At 43.0% G+C, this 15388-nt stretch overlaps 1 protein-coding gene across 2 annotated transcripts in view; it reads right to left on the bottom strand.

Annotated features, from left to right (window-relative positions):
* Window positions 1–15388, bottom strand: part of CFAP46 (cilia and flagella associated protein 46) — a 333386-nt gene that overhangs the window by 234263 nt on the left and 83735 nt on the right. For both annotated transcript variants that reach the window (XM_073596084.1, XM_073596086.1), the window contains exons 18-20: window positions 11741–11874; window positions 8798–9010; window positions 131–338 (exon numbers count right to left, since the gene is read on the bottom strand). In XM_073596084.1, the coding sequence (XP_073452185.1) occupies window positions 131–338; window positions 8798–9010; window positions 11741–11874 (555 nt within the window). The remainder of the gene's footprint in view (window positions 1–130; window positions 339–8797; window positions 9011–11740; window positions 11875–15388) is intronic.

Here is a 15388-nt window from a genome sequence, read left to right as displayed (position 1 = left end):
CAAAGAAACCTTAGAATCGTTATTCAGAGGAGCCAAGCAGCTTAACAGCGTTGTCCAATCTCGGTTAATGTTAGCACCATATAAACGTCATTAATTTCTCAATGAATACTGCTGTAAAATTAAACAGTACCTCCAGGGCAAGTTTTATATCAGGAAGACCATTTGGATCAATTGATATAACATGTGCTGCATTCGATTTTTCAGGTCCCTTCCCTGACACCTTCTTTCTCTTCTCTGTATGCGGACTTGTCTCTGGTCTTTTTTCTGACACAGGTATCCAAGGTTGAATTAATCCTTTGGCTAAAGTGCTGGAGAGGATCACCAATAGCACTGGGTTCCTAAGCAACAAATAGGAAAAGCTGGAACTTTGGTGAACTGTTCAGTACATACAAATGAAGGGGATTAGGAAGGTTATATTTTATTGGAACTGAAGAATTTGAAAAAAAAAAAGAAAAAAAAAAAAAGACGCTTTCTAAAAGAAAAAATTCTGACATTCATAAAACAAGATTCACAGTTATCGTATCCAATCATCCCATCACTATCTGAAATTATGGCCATAGACGGAATCACCCTCCCACTGCTTATAGTTCTCAACATTTGTGTTCACTGTCCCATTTGTTCAATGGTGGAGCTTTTTAAAGGTCACAGATAGCAACAGGTTTATTACACCATTATCATTTAAAGTATTTGCTACCGTAAAAAAAAAAAAAAAAAAAAAAAAAAATTGGATCCTATTCCCTTAAAGCATGTTATACAGCACAGTGCTTGTGCTGTGTCATTTGGCCCCCCGTGTCACCTGAAATACCTGTCTGAACCTGCCTGGTTCTGCCCCCCCCCCGTAAACTGGCCACGGTTGATTATGGCTGCTGAACCCTGACACCCCGGTCAGTTTACATGTCTCTGTCATCCACTGCTATCTGCAGCTCTCCTGTGTCCTCCTCCCCCCTCCCCTCCCTGCCTGTCAGCTCTGTCCACTCCATGATCCTCCTATCCTACTGCTTTCATAATAAAACAAGCTTGCAACAATCCCCTCTGCTATGTTAAATTATGTCCCCAGTGCATTTGTTTTTTATTAAAACTCCGGCTGTGTACCTGATTTCAGGCGCTCATTTAAGAAACAAATGCACTGGGGACATTATTTAACATAGCAGAGGTAATTGTTGCAAGGTTGTTGCATGGCTTAACAACCTCTTTAACCATATCTCAAATGTCAGTTTTTGGTGGACTGATCATCAATTTAATTCAAAACAAACTATTAAGAGTATCTAAACCTTCCTAATAAAAAATATATATATAAAAGGTATATCTTACCTTTCCTTATGTAGAACTCAGTTTGGAGAGTTTATGCCTATGCAGAACTCCAGAGCATTTAAAAAAAAAATACAAAAATCTGTCCCTAAGGACTTCCCTTAATGGCTAAACAATGCTGCTTGTCTAGAGCATGTATACATGGGTTGCATTGTCACCTTGAATGCCTACCCCTGTTATCAGTACAGCTGGACATGCCATTGAATAGCGCACCACCCTGTCCGGGTTCTGAGTGCTGAGTGGGATGTGCCAAAGGAATGAATTACTCCATGTGCATTACACACATCCCTGTAATGGATAGCAGCACTTTACTGACATTGCGGTTGATTTATTACAACTGAGGAGTGCAAAATCTGGTGAAGCTGTGTATGGTAGCCAATCAACTTCTAACTTCAGCTTGTTCAATTAAGCTTTGGCAAAAAAAAAAAAAAAAACTGGCAGCGGATTGATTTCTGTGCAGCACTGCACCTGATTTTGCACTCTGCAGTTTTAGTAAATCAATCCCATTATAAAGTGTGAATGACCCTGTGCCAAGGGACTATACAAAAAAAAATGGACATTGTCTTTGCTTTAACGCCTAGGCTATGGATGCACAAACAAAAGTTACGAGGACCAGCATGGTGCTGCCATTTTTTTAAAATTAGAGAATGTAGGTAAAACAATTTTTTGCTTGATAAAAGGAGGCAAATGCTTTCAATGACATAATAGCCTGTGCATAAGAAAAATTTTAGATGAAGTATTAGTTACACTTTTTTCTGTGGAAAGAACTAACCTTTGGTCAACATTTTTGCAAGACTGCATTACATTTTTCCTCCAACTTATTAAATAACAGTATAATTTATTTTAAAAATAGGATTTTCTAAAACAGCTTACCTGTAAAATCCTTTTCTTTCGAAGGACATCACGGGACACAGAGCCACAGTAATTACTGATGGGTTATATAGGTATCACTGGTGATTGGACACTGGCACACCCTATCAGGAAGTTCAACCCCCTATATAATCCCTCCCCCTTGCAGGGATACCTCAGTTTTGTAGCCAAGCAATATAGTGTATTAGAAGAGGGGTGGGACCTCTGTGTCCCGTGATGTCCTTCGAAAGAAAAGGATTTTACAGGTAAGCTGTTTTAGAAAATCCTATTTTCTTTCTCGAACATCACGGGACACAGAGCCACAGTAATTACTGATGGGATGTCCCAGAGCAATGCTACCTGAGGGGGGGGAACCACGACCAAGTAGGGTGCAATCAGACCTGAGGACCCTGTACTGCTGCCTGCAGCACACTACGCCCAAAGGCGATATCCTCATGCCTTCTCACATCCACCTGATAGAATCTGGTGAATGTATGAACTGAAGACCAGGTTGCGGCCTTGCAGATTTGAGCCATAGAGGCCCGGTGATGCACTGCCCAAGAAGCACCAATAGCCCTTGTGGAATGTGCCCTGATCTGAAACGGAGGAATCTTCTGTTTCAAACCGTAAGCTTGAATGATCAACTGTCGAATCCATTTAGAAATGGTAGCTTTTGACGCTGCCTGTCCTCTATTGGGACCCTCTGGCAGCACAAACAAAACATCCGTCTTGCGGATCTGAGTAGTTGCCCCTAGATAGGCCTTAACTGCTCTTACTACATCCAACTAATGTAGAGATCTCTCTTCCGGAGAACAGGGATCTGGAAAAAAGGAAGGTAGAACAATGTCTTGGTTTAAATGAAAATCAGAAACCACCTTCGGTAAAAAACTAGGATGAGGGCGTAGTACCACTCTATCCTTGTGTATAATCAAATAAGGCTCCTTACAGGAAAGAGCTGCTAATTCTGATACTCTTCTAGCAGAAGAGATGGCCACCAGAAAAATTAATTTCCTTGTCAACAAGACCAAAGGAATCTGACTTATTGGTTCAAAAGGCCGTTTCTGTAACACAGCCAGGACCAAATTCAAGTCCCAGGGGTTTAGGGGCGCTTTAACCGGAGGATTAAGACGCATCACCCCCTGCATAAAGTTTCGGACCAAAGAATGCGAAGCAAGTGGCCGCTGAAATAATACTGATAAAGCAGAGACCTGGCCCTTGATGGTACTCAAGGCCAGCTTCATCTCTAATCCCATCTGTAGAAAATCAAGGATTCTACCTATGACATATTTCCTGGGATGCCAACCTCTGGATTCACACCAGGTTATATAAGCTTACCAGACTCTATGATAAATCATCCTGGAAGCTGGCTTCCTTGCATTAATCAAGGTAGATATGACAGGACCTGAGAGCCCACGACTCTTCAGAACGTGGGTCTCAATAGCCAAACCGTCAAATTTAGTGTTTGTAAGGCAGGATGGAACACTGGACCTTGAGATAACAGGTCTGGGCGTTCCGGTAGTGTCCACGGGGAACCTACTGTCATCCTTACTATTTCTGCATACCAAGTCCTTCTGGGCCAAGCGGGGGCCACCAGAAGTACCGACTTCCTTTCCTGCCTGATCCTGCGAAGGAGTCGTGGTAGTAGCAGAATAGGCGGGAATGCGTAAATCAGTGAGAACCGATGCCACGGGATCACCAACGCATCCGTCCCGCATGCAAGAGGATCTTTTGCCCTTGCCACAAATCTGTCTATCTTTTTGTTGAATCGGGATGCAAAGAGATCTACATCTGGAACCCCCCATCTTTGGCATATGGCCCAAAAGACATCGGGATGCAGAGACCATTCCCCTGGAAGTAACTGCTGGCGACTTAGATAGTCCGCCTGCCAATTCTCTATTCCCGGGATGAAAACTGCCGATATGCATGGCACATGCATCTCTGCCCAGACTAAGATCTGGTTCACCTCTTTTTGAGCAGCTCGGCTCCGGGTGCCTCCCTGATGATTGACATAAGCCACTGCTGTGGCATTGTCGGACTGGATCCTGACCTGACAACCCTGTAGCCTGATAGTCCAGGCTTTTAGAGCTAGATGTATCGCCCGGATCTCCAGAATGTTGATGGGTAAGGTCCTCTCTGTCTTGGACCATACTCCCTGGACCGCAGCCTGTTCCAGAACTGCTCCCCAACCTGACAGACTGGCATCTGTTGTTACCACCGTCCAGGTAACCGGTAGAAAGGATTTCCCCTTCTGCAGGTTTTCGGGTATGAGCCACCAATTGAGGCTCTGACGCACCGCATGCGACAGATGCATCGGAAAGTCTAATGCCTGAACCTTCTTGTTCCAGGTCGACAGAATACTGTGTTGCAGCATTCTTGAGTGAAACTGAGCATAGGGAACTGCTTCGAATGAAGACACCATCTTCCCTAGTAGCCTCATACAAAGGCGGACTGAGGGACCCTTCTTGGTCCTTACTGTCAGAATCAGCTCTCTCAAAGCAGTGATCTTTGCCTGGGGTAGAAATATTTTCTCCTGGCTTGTATCTATAATCAGACCTAAATACTCCAGTCTTCTTACTGGTTTTAGGAAAGACTTTTCTAAGTTGAGGATCCAACCCAGGTGTTCTAGATACCTGACCGTGGTCCTCAAGTTTCCATTCAAAGAGGCTACCGACCGGTCTATCAAGAGCAGGTCGTCTAGGTATGCTATGACCGCTGTACCCTGAGCCCTTAATCTGGCCAGAGGAGGAGCCAAGATCTTTGTGAACACTCGAGGTGCAGTGGCTATCCCAAAGGGCAGAGCCATAAACTGGAAATGGCGCCCTCCTACCTCGAAGCGCAGAAACTTCTGATGAGCAGGAAAAATGGGCACATGCAGATATGCATCTCTGATGTCTATTGATGCCAGAAATTCTCCTCCCTGCAGGGTGGGAACTACTGTTCGAATTGATTCCATGCGGAAGGATTGAATCCTTAGGAATCAGTTCAGATCCCTTAAGTCCAAAATGGGCCTGACATCCCCATTTGGCTTTTGGACCGTAAAAAGGTTGGAATAGAAGCCCAATCCCTGGTCCTTTGCGGGAACTATCATAATGACCTCCTGCGACAAAAGTCGCTCTAACGCTAGAAGGAGCGACTGCTTCTTCTCTGGGTCTCTGGGAACATTTGATCTGAGGAACCGAGGAGAAGGGAATTCCTGAAACTCCAGCTTGTACCCTAAGGTTACCGTGGAGACTACCCATCTGTCCTGGAAGTCCTCCTGCCAGAGCTCTGAGAACTGTCGCAGTCTTCCCCCCACTCGAGTGAGCGGGGGCGCCCCCTCATGCAGAGGTCTTAGTGTTTTGCCTAGTAGGCTTCTTTCCCCAGGACTTCTTTTGTCCCTGGGGTTGACTCTTGTCTCTGGACCCCGATGGAGGCGGCCGTCGAGACTGCCTGGAGGCTGAAGCCCCCGGCGCTGGGGAAAGAGTCCGTTTGAAAGAGGGACGCTTACTCTTCTTTTTGACAGGTAAGAGAGTGCTTTTCCCACAAGAGATTCTCTTGATATAGTTATCCAAGTCCTCTCCAAACAACCTTGCACCACGAAATGGAAACCCAGCCAGTAGCTTCTTACATGGTGCTTCGGCTGACCAATTTTTCAACCATAGGATTCTACGTATATGCACCAACCCCAGTGAAAGACGGGAGGTTTGCACGATAGAATCTCTAATGGCGTCAACCACAAAGCATAAGGCCGCTGGAAGGTTAGCAAACCCCTGGGCCTGCTGTTCAGGTAATACTTTGATGACCTGCTTAACATGGTCTCTTAAGTATTGACAGACTCCAATCGCTGCTATTGCAGGTTGGGCCACTGATCCTGCTAAGGAGAAAACATCCTTCAATAGGGATTCCATCCTTTTATCTACAGGATCCCTGAGCATCTGAGCATTGTCTACAGGACAAGTCAGGCTATTATTTATGGAGGAAATGGCGGCATCAATAGCTGGTATTCCCCACATTTTAATAAACTTTTCTTCCATCGGATAAAGTGTTGAAAACTTTCTCGGCGGAAAAAACGTTTGTCTGGGTGATCCCACTCAGAATAAATAAGCTTTTCAAGTAAAGTATGAACAGGAAAAGCATGTGCTGCTTGGAAAGGTTTCAGTGACCCCAAAGCAGAAGAGGATTCTTTAGCAGTTTCAGGTATGGGCAACTTAAATGTGGAGCGGACCAATCCAGTGAGGATCTGCACTAAGACTTTCTCCTCTTGGGAAGTCGCAGAGGGTCCCTCTCCACCTGAATCCTCCGAAGAGGAATCATCCATCCCATCCCGATCCTCTGAAAGGGATTCATCTCCTTTATCCCAGAGCTCCTCTGTCTGAGGGTCTTGGGGAACAGAGGAAAGCCTAGTGCGTTTTCTTCCACTGAGTGAAGACGTAATCACGGCCATTAATCTTTCCTCTAGACCATTAATGGTTGAGGAAAAAACCTCTTGTGTAATATATACAGGGGCTGAAGTGCCAGAAGCAGGTGTAGCCCCTGACCCCGATGGCTCTCCCTGGCTAGCCGTCCCTGGCCCATCCTTAGGGGGGAAGGATGCTGCCGACAGGGGGCCCTCAGAACCTGAACGAGATCCCCTAGTGTCTCTGGTTCCTGGGGTGCTTGAACCTCTTCTACCCATAGTGCAAAGCAACAAGGTGTGAGGTATACAAATGAACACTGTCCGCTGAGCGATGTAGTCTGGCTAAAAGCCTTGCTACCCAATGCTCAGTCTGGTGTTACTTCAGTAAATGCTGCCTAGGAGAATGCCTGTGTCCCACCTTACATGCGACCGTCAGCTCTGTGTCTCTCAGAAGGCTGAGTGCACCTGTACAGAGTGCCTTTAATAGCCTGCAGCTGGCCTGAGTGGGAGTCTAAACACTCTGTGCTGACATCCCGCCCCCTCCTCTACCGCCCCCCCCCCTCGAGTTTTGAAAAAAACGAGCGCTTCCCGCACTGCCGACTCTCCTGTCATGCTCTGGAGAAAAGGCTGGGGATGGGGGGGGGGAAGGAGGGAGACTGGTAACAAGATTTGCCTGAACGGCTATCTTCAGAGATGGTGGCCATTAGGCCACAGAGCCCGGGTGGTATAACCACTTTCTAGACCCCTGTGGCCCCTCTCTAGCCTGGGGGGGAACATTCAAACATGAGAAATCCCCCCATCCACCTTACCTGCTTGCAGCCTGCTTGATACGCTGGGACATACACAGCGATTACAACACCTGAGACAGACATTCAGCATGTGTAGGTTTGTGCTCTTGGCAGCCCCCGGTGGTCACAATAGGCATAGCATGCATTTACCTTAAAGGAGAAAAGCCACTAGAACTCAAAAATTCTGTGGAATCTCCTCTTACCTTATCCAGCCGCAGGGTGCCGTTTACACAGACCCAATCTTCACCTCTCACAGTGGGCTCCGTTTGAAAAAACCGTCAGAGACTGGGGCCCCCATCAGTAGGGGGATCCAACAGTTCTGGGACCGTAAAGCACCTCGCCAGAAATTAGGAAGTTTAAAGCCATTTTCTGATCTGCGGGGTCCAGCTCTCTAAAAAGAGAAGCATTACGGGTAAAACCTCGTTTCTTCGGACACGAGGCCCGGGTACCATTCAATTCGGCCATGAAAAGAACACTTTGAATGGATCCGGTTCGCCTGGCTTGCCCCAGTATAGGATCTTAGGATATTCCCTTTGGAGCTCAGCACAGGACATCTTTACACGTCCATCACCTAAGACACTGGCGTAAAAACTGAGGTATCCCTGCAAGGGGGAGGGATTATATAGGGGGTTGAACTTCCTGATAGGGTGTGCCAGTGTCCAATCACCAGTGATACCTATATAACCCATCAGTAATTACTGTGGCTCTGTGTCCCGTGATGTTCGAGAAAGAAATATTTTCACTGAACCATTAAAAAAAACAGTCCTTGAGAGCCAGCCAAGTGACTGTGCCTAGACCTGAGAAGAGCATCTTGGTTTAATGATGTCACCAGTCTGCTGAAGAAGGCCAGCAGAAATGTTTGCTTAGTCACCTTTCCCCAGTGACAACTCACACAGTCAAAAAACAAAAAAGACTGCAATTCAGGTACTAGAATTGTCATGGCTGTATCATCACTAGACCAGCATGTTATTTCAGAATGATATGCATTCATTACGTCTGAACAATGAGGACTCCAGAAAAAATGAAGGCCCTACCCCAGAGATGCTCACTAATGCCCTCTAACAGCAGAAGCCTCCTGCATCGTCTACATCCTGCATGGTAAAAATCTATTGGGTTGTGCACAAAGAACCAGGGTGTAGACAAGGGAGGCTGCTGCTGTTGGAGGTAAGAATGTGTGTTGGGAATGAGCAGGAGTGCTTAGAGTACTCAGAGTATTTGGGGGACTAGGGAGGTGGACTGAAAGTTTTAAAAAGTCCTAAACTTCTCTTATCGGTCAACATGCACATATTTAACATGTGGTTACTTTACTTTGACTACATTGACTGCAAGTGATTCTCTGCAGAGGAAAGCTGGCCATACAAGGAGGTGATGTCCGTGTTGCTACATTGTACCTACCAATGGTTCATGTCTGTATTTCTGTTGCAAGTATGACAATAAGGCCAACCATGGCTGGAGACATGAAAAAACAGAAACTCACCCATTATGTCCAGTTTTCTTGACTGCTGTAAGAAGTTTCTTCAGTGGCTCAACAAGAATGGATAACCTCCCAGAACCGATAATATGTTTGTTGTGGTTAAGGATGTACACAGCTGCATTGTGAGTAACCCACGCCTCCTGTAGCTCCACACCCAACTCTGCAGCTTTCAAAAAATTATCCATTGCATATGCCGAAAGCTGGGTAATCCAGTCTCTAAAAGAAATATAAAAAGCAAATCTACATTATGGGGTGGGGGGAAAATAACTCTTTGTGAATTAAGCCCACTGACTGAGAACCAGGTCTGCTTGTTTAACCGCTTGCTGACCAGCCGCCCTCATTATGCTGCAGCAGGCTGGCATGATCCCGCAAACCGCCGTAGCTATACGTCGGCTCGCGGGATTGGGATAGCATTTGCGCCCGCTGCACTGCGGGGGTGCCGATGCTCGTGGCCAACGGTCGCAATGACCGCCGGACATGAGCGATCGCTGGCATGAGAGGCAGAACAGGGACATGTGTGTGTGTAAACACACAAATCCCTGTTCTGTTCTGTGAGGAGTGACAGATCGTGTGTTCCTAATAGCTAGGAACCACGATCTGTCATTTCCTCTAGGTCAGTCCCCTCCCCCTACAGCTAGAAACACACACAGGGAACACGGTTAACCCCTTGATCGCCCCCTAGTGTTAACCCCTTCTCTGCCAGTGACATTTTTACAATAATCAGTGCATTTTATAGCACTGATCACTGTATAAATGCCAATGGTCCCAAAAATTTGTCAAAAGTGTCCGATGTGTCCACCATAATTTCGCAGTCCTGATAAAAATCGTAGATCGCCGCCAATACTAGTAAAAAAAATTATAATAATAAAAATGCTATAAATCTATCCCCTATTTGGTAGACACTATAACTTTTGCGCAAACAAATCAATATACGCTTATTTTGATTTTATTTTTTACCAAAAACATGTAGAAGAATACATATCAGCCTAAACTGAGAAAAAATTTGCTTAAAAAAAAAAAAGGGGGATATTTATTATAGCAAAAAGTACAAAATATTGTATTTTGTAGCTCTTTTTTTGTTTATAGTGCAAAAAATAAAAACAGCAGAGGCGAACAAATACCACCAAAAGAAAGCTCTATTTGTGGGAAAAAATGACATCAATTTTGTTTGGGTACAGCGTCGCACGACCGCGTAATTCTCAGTTAAAATGACGCAGTGCCAAATCGCAAAAAATGACCCGGTCATTCGGCAGCCAAATATTCCAGGGCTGAAGTGGTTAACATCAGAACCTGCTCTTTTGGCTGAGTGGGCACAAATAGCTGCAGAATAACTGCAAAATCCAAAGGAGGGGGGGGTTGGGGGCAACTCCATAATATGCCTATGGCTTTGGAGAGGGATGTAATGGGCAAGATCGCTAAGCATGATGGTCAGGTGTCCAACACACATTGCCAAGTATGGTCCAAGGCTGTTAGTATCAGAAAGGTACAAATAAGAAAAACAATATTTTATGAAAAGAAAAAGGATAAATAAAATCTTGTTATTGTTTATATCTACTTTACAAAGATCTTATTAGAAGATCCTTATCTTACATGCAGTAAATCATGTAAATATAATTTAGGCTTTAGTCCCCATTTAACGACCAACCTTGTGTGTTCACAGCCTAACTTGTGATTCTCATGCTATTCAATTCCATGTAATTGTATTGTTCTTTATTGATAATGACAGCATCCCTAAAGTACACGTATGATCACTGAACCAGAACCTGCTGGGAACCAGATAAACAGAACCACAAGCGGCTCCAGGCACTAACATCACAAACAGGAATCAACATTGTCAACATATATCACAAATGACCTGGAAAGTCTCTATTCACGTAACTTTTTCAATGTCCAGAGCTAAAAAGTTTTCATTACTAAAGCTTCAACAGGATAAAGAATCCTTCTTATAGATTATATCTTTCTTGGCAATGCTAAAAATGAAAGGTCAGGCTGCCCAAAACGGGTAAAAACAAAGAAGAGAGAGCAGCCCATGCTTGAGGTGCATAAAAGTAACCTGTGTGCTCCATAGAGTTTTTCTATGGCATATCTCTACCTTGAATTTTTATCAGAATTTCAGCTAAGGCAATAATGTATGACATTGAGGAGGAGGGAAATTACCGATCAAGTGACAGCTCGCAAGCTTTGCAAGGTGCAATGGCCCACTGTCCAGATCACAGCCTCGGGCGGCCAAGTATTAGAAGTGAGTGCAAAACAAATTTTGGAATGTTAAAATTTGCTAGAACGTTGAAATTTGTATTCATCTTTAATAAAGACTATATTTTTAAAGCTAAACTCTAGGCAAACAGTTACATTACAAAGTTGAAATACGTAATAAGTTTCCTGTTTTACTTGGAAAAGTACTGTATTTCTGCTCACCAATTGCTGAGATATACAAAGCCTTCCAGACAGCACACCTGGATTGGTGAGCTGACTTTTCTCTATAAAAGTTATGCAAACCACCATGGACGCAATGGACACCTCTCTGTCCCCAGCCTTTAATTGGATAGTTAGGGAGCAACAGCAGACCAATGAAGTCATCCCTCTGCTTTCCTTCTCTCAGCAAGGTACACAAATGTGCATGCAGCACACCTGATTGGCTCCTAGAATGGCACCTACCACTCTCGATTTAGTGCAGGTGCAATAACAGGAGGATGGTATTAATACAGAGTCATTGCATTTACATGTGTTTTTTTTATATATCTGGTTCAGCTTTAACTATGGGTTTGCTTTACCAAAAATATGAATGCATGAATGAAAAATTTATAGAGCGCTGCAAATGCGAACTGAATCGCCTCAAGGCGCTAATGAGCGAAAAAATATAAAATTATATGCCAATTATAAAAATATGTCAACCTATTAATATTTTTTTTATTCTTATCACTTGTAAGCATGGTAGCACGTTCTTACCTATAAACAATCCATTCTGGGTCTTCCTCCAGATTCACAGGGACATAAGATGCTGGGCGCATACTTGTGTCTTCTGGTGGGATGGGACGTTCATTGATTTTACAACCCTCTGACTTCAATAAGTGTATCGTAGCCTGAAAGACAGTCAACAAAGACCATGGGGTTGATTTGCTGGAGAGTGGAAAATCTGGTGCAGCTCTGCATAATACCCAATCAGCTTCCAGGTATTATTGTCAAAGCTTAAATTGAACAAGCTGAAGTTAGAAGTTGATTGGCTACCAGGTTTAGTAAATCCACCCCCATATGAGTACATTATAATGTGGAAACATTGTACATCAGTAGCAGAAAATACAAAAATACATTTTAGATATTTTAGCTCATATGCATAATTTTGGACTAGCTTATGGATATTGATCAAGTATTTTGGTGCAAACACTGCTCAAAAATTGCTATTCTAAACTATTTTAAATCGATAAGGTACTGAATGTCTTGTTCTTGAAAACCACAGGAATGAGCTGTTCTTACCTTTCAACATAATATGCTTTAGTAATGAATGGTCTTGCAGCGTTTAGGATTTGATTATGTTATTTTTCTTTATATACAGATATAATGTTCATAATATTTCCTTTGTTAGAACATTGTCTACTCATAAGTGTCTTAAAGCGGACCTTCAGTCATTTTTTCAACTTTCCATCTAATAAATCTGCTCTTGTTGTTTTAACTTTGGATAGTAAAACTTTTTTTCTGCCAGTTTTCTTCCTGTATCTTGTCTGATAAAAAGCCTAGGCTTATGACATCATGCACAGCTCTCTCGCACTCTTGTAAGAGTTTGCCAGGAAAGGGGGGGGGGGTGAGTCATAAGAGGGCCAATGAGAGCTGCAGGGCTGCAGAGCTGGGAGTGTGCCTCTGTGTAAATCCAGGATGTGAACAGGCAGCAGCTTCAGCTGCCCACCATTAAAATGGATGCAGCTAGACTTAGTGGAGGGAGATTTCTGCAGCATATTTGGGAAGTACAGAATCACAGTATAAAGTTGTGCTCATGAGCTTATGGCAGAATTTATGATTTCTTGGCCATTTTTCAGAGAATATGAATGATAACACAAAAACATTTCTTTCACTAATGGTTAGTGTTTGGCTGAAGCCATTTATTATGTCTGACCATTTATTATAACTGTGTTTACTCTTTTTAAATCAACAGAAACTACCCAAATGACCCTGATCAAAAGTTTACATACCCTGGTGATTTTGGCCTGATAACATGCATACAAGTTGACACAAAGGGGTTTGAATGGCTATTAAAAGGTAACCATCCTCACCTGTGATCTGCTTGCTTGTAATTAGTGTGTGTGTGTGTATAAAAGGTCAATGAGTTTCTAGACTCCTGACAGACCCTTGCACCTTTCATCCAGTGCTGCACTGACGTTTCTGGATTCTGAATCATGGAGGAAGCAAAAGAATTGTCAAAGGATCTGTGGGAAAAGGTAGTTAAACTGTATAAAACAGGAAAGGGATATAAAAAGATATCCAAGGAATTGAGAATGCCAATCAGCAGTGTTCAAACTCTAATCAAGTGGAAAATGAGGGGTTCTGTTGAAACCAAACAACGGTCAGGTAGACTAACTAAAATTTCAGCCACAACTGCCAGAAAAATTGTGCGAGATGCAAAGAAAAACCCACAAATACCTTCAGGTGAAATACAGGACTCTCTGTTTCAAGATGCACAATAAGGAGGCACTTGAAGAAAGTTGGGATGCATGGTTGAGTCGCCAGAAGAAAACCATTACTACGCAAATGCCACAAAGTATCCCGCTTACAATACGCCAAACAGCACAGAGACAAGCCTCAAACCTTCTGGCACAAAGTCATTTGGAGTGATGAGACCAAAATTGAGCTTTTTGGCTACAACCATAAACACTACCTTTTGGGAGGAGTCAACAAGGCCCATGATGAAAAGGTACACCATTCCTACTGTGGAATGGAGGTGGATCGCTGATGTTTTGGGGATGTGTGAGCTACAAAGGCACAGGAAATTTGGTGAAAATTGTTGGTAAGATGAATGCAGTATGTTATCAAAAAATACTGGAGGAACATTTGCATTCATCAGCCAGGAAGCTGCGCATGGGACGAACCTGGACATTCCAACATGACAATGATCCAAAACACAAGGCCAAGTTGACCTGTCATTGGCTACAGCAGAATAAAGTGAAGGTTCTGGAGTGGCCATCTCAGTCACCTGATCTCAGTATCATTGAGCCACTCTGGGGAGATCTCAAATGTGCAATTCATGCAAAACAGCCCAAGAATTTACAGGAACTGGAGGCTTTTTGCCAAGAGGAATGGGCAGCTATACCATCTGACAAGATAAAGAGCCTCATCCACAAATACCACAAAAGACTTCAAGCTGTCATTGATGTTAAAGTGTGCAATTCACGGTATTAAGAACTGGGGTATGTAAACTTTTGATCAGGGTCATTTGGGTAGTTTCTGTTGCCATTATGATTTAAAAAGAGTAAACACAGCTGACTGATAATAAATGGCTTCAGCCAAACACTAACCATGAGTGAAAGAAAAGTTTTTGTGTTATCATTCATATTCTCTGAAAAATGGCCAAGAAATCATAAATTCTGCCAGGGTATGTAAAGTTATGAGCACAACTGTATATAAAATAATATTCAAAGTGGTTGGAGGGAAGCTTCAGAATGGCAAAGATGTTTATTATTACAAATTGTGTGAGCAGACTGCAGTTCTTCTTTAAGCAGTGAGAACCTTTGCACTTCAAGCAATTAAAGGCAAGGTAAATGTTTCCATATACTCCAAATAGATAATATATTCCATAGCACCAGTACTTACAAATCTTTGACAGCACCTCAATTTAAGCGTGTAACCTCATGTAGCATCCACTGCCTCAAGACTGACCCTACCATTCCCAAGGCCATTATAAAGCCAGTGCCCAAACCAAAAACTTGGCAGCATAAAAGGGAAATAGCATCTTATACCACTGCAATACAGAAATGACTGTCACTTTGTAATGCACATTTTACATACAGTATATGAAGTTGTAAGGTTATGCTTGAGTCATTAAACACCTGGGACTCATTTTGTAATAGTAGCAAATTATCTGACCATTAGGAAAAGTTGACCCAAATCTATAAGGCCTCATGCACACTTGAGCTCAAAAACACTGCTATTACAGGTGTTTGAGCTTTTTTTTTTCTCCGCCTCTAAATGCCCCTTCATGTTAAAATATACAGAAATCCACGTACAAGATCAAAAATTTAAAAAATGAAGCAGCCACCAAACAATTGTGATACAAATCGCTAAACAGTAAATATATTAAAAGGCAGCGGTACATATGCAAAAAGTGTTAATTCATAAACCTATTAAATATGCAATAAAAATAATATAACATATAAACCAAAAAAATGAAGAGGGAGATAAAACTCTCTCTAATGAAATGGGATTTTGAAGGGGAGATAGTGTGTCTGTTAACAGTGAGCCAATCCAGCGAAGGTTAATATAAAAGTATAAATTTTATTTTAACATATTTAAAAAATACATTACAGAATTAACAATCAAACGTCAGGATGACCATGCAATAGCTTGCGTTTCAGAAAACAATAATGATCAGCCAGCCATCAGTCTCCCTCT

The sequence above is a fragment of the Aquarana catesbeiana genome, linkage group LG08 (genome assembly GCF_042186555.1).
Source record: "Aquarana catesbeiana isolate 2022-GZ linkage group LG08, ASM4218655v1, whole genome shotgun sequence".
In the NCBI taxonomy this organism is placed as follows: domain Eukaryota; kingdom Metazoa; phylum Chordata; class Amphibia; order Anura; family Ranidae; genus Aquarana; species Aquarana catesbeiana.
This window is presented reverse-complemented; position numbering and strand designations above follow the sequence as displayed.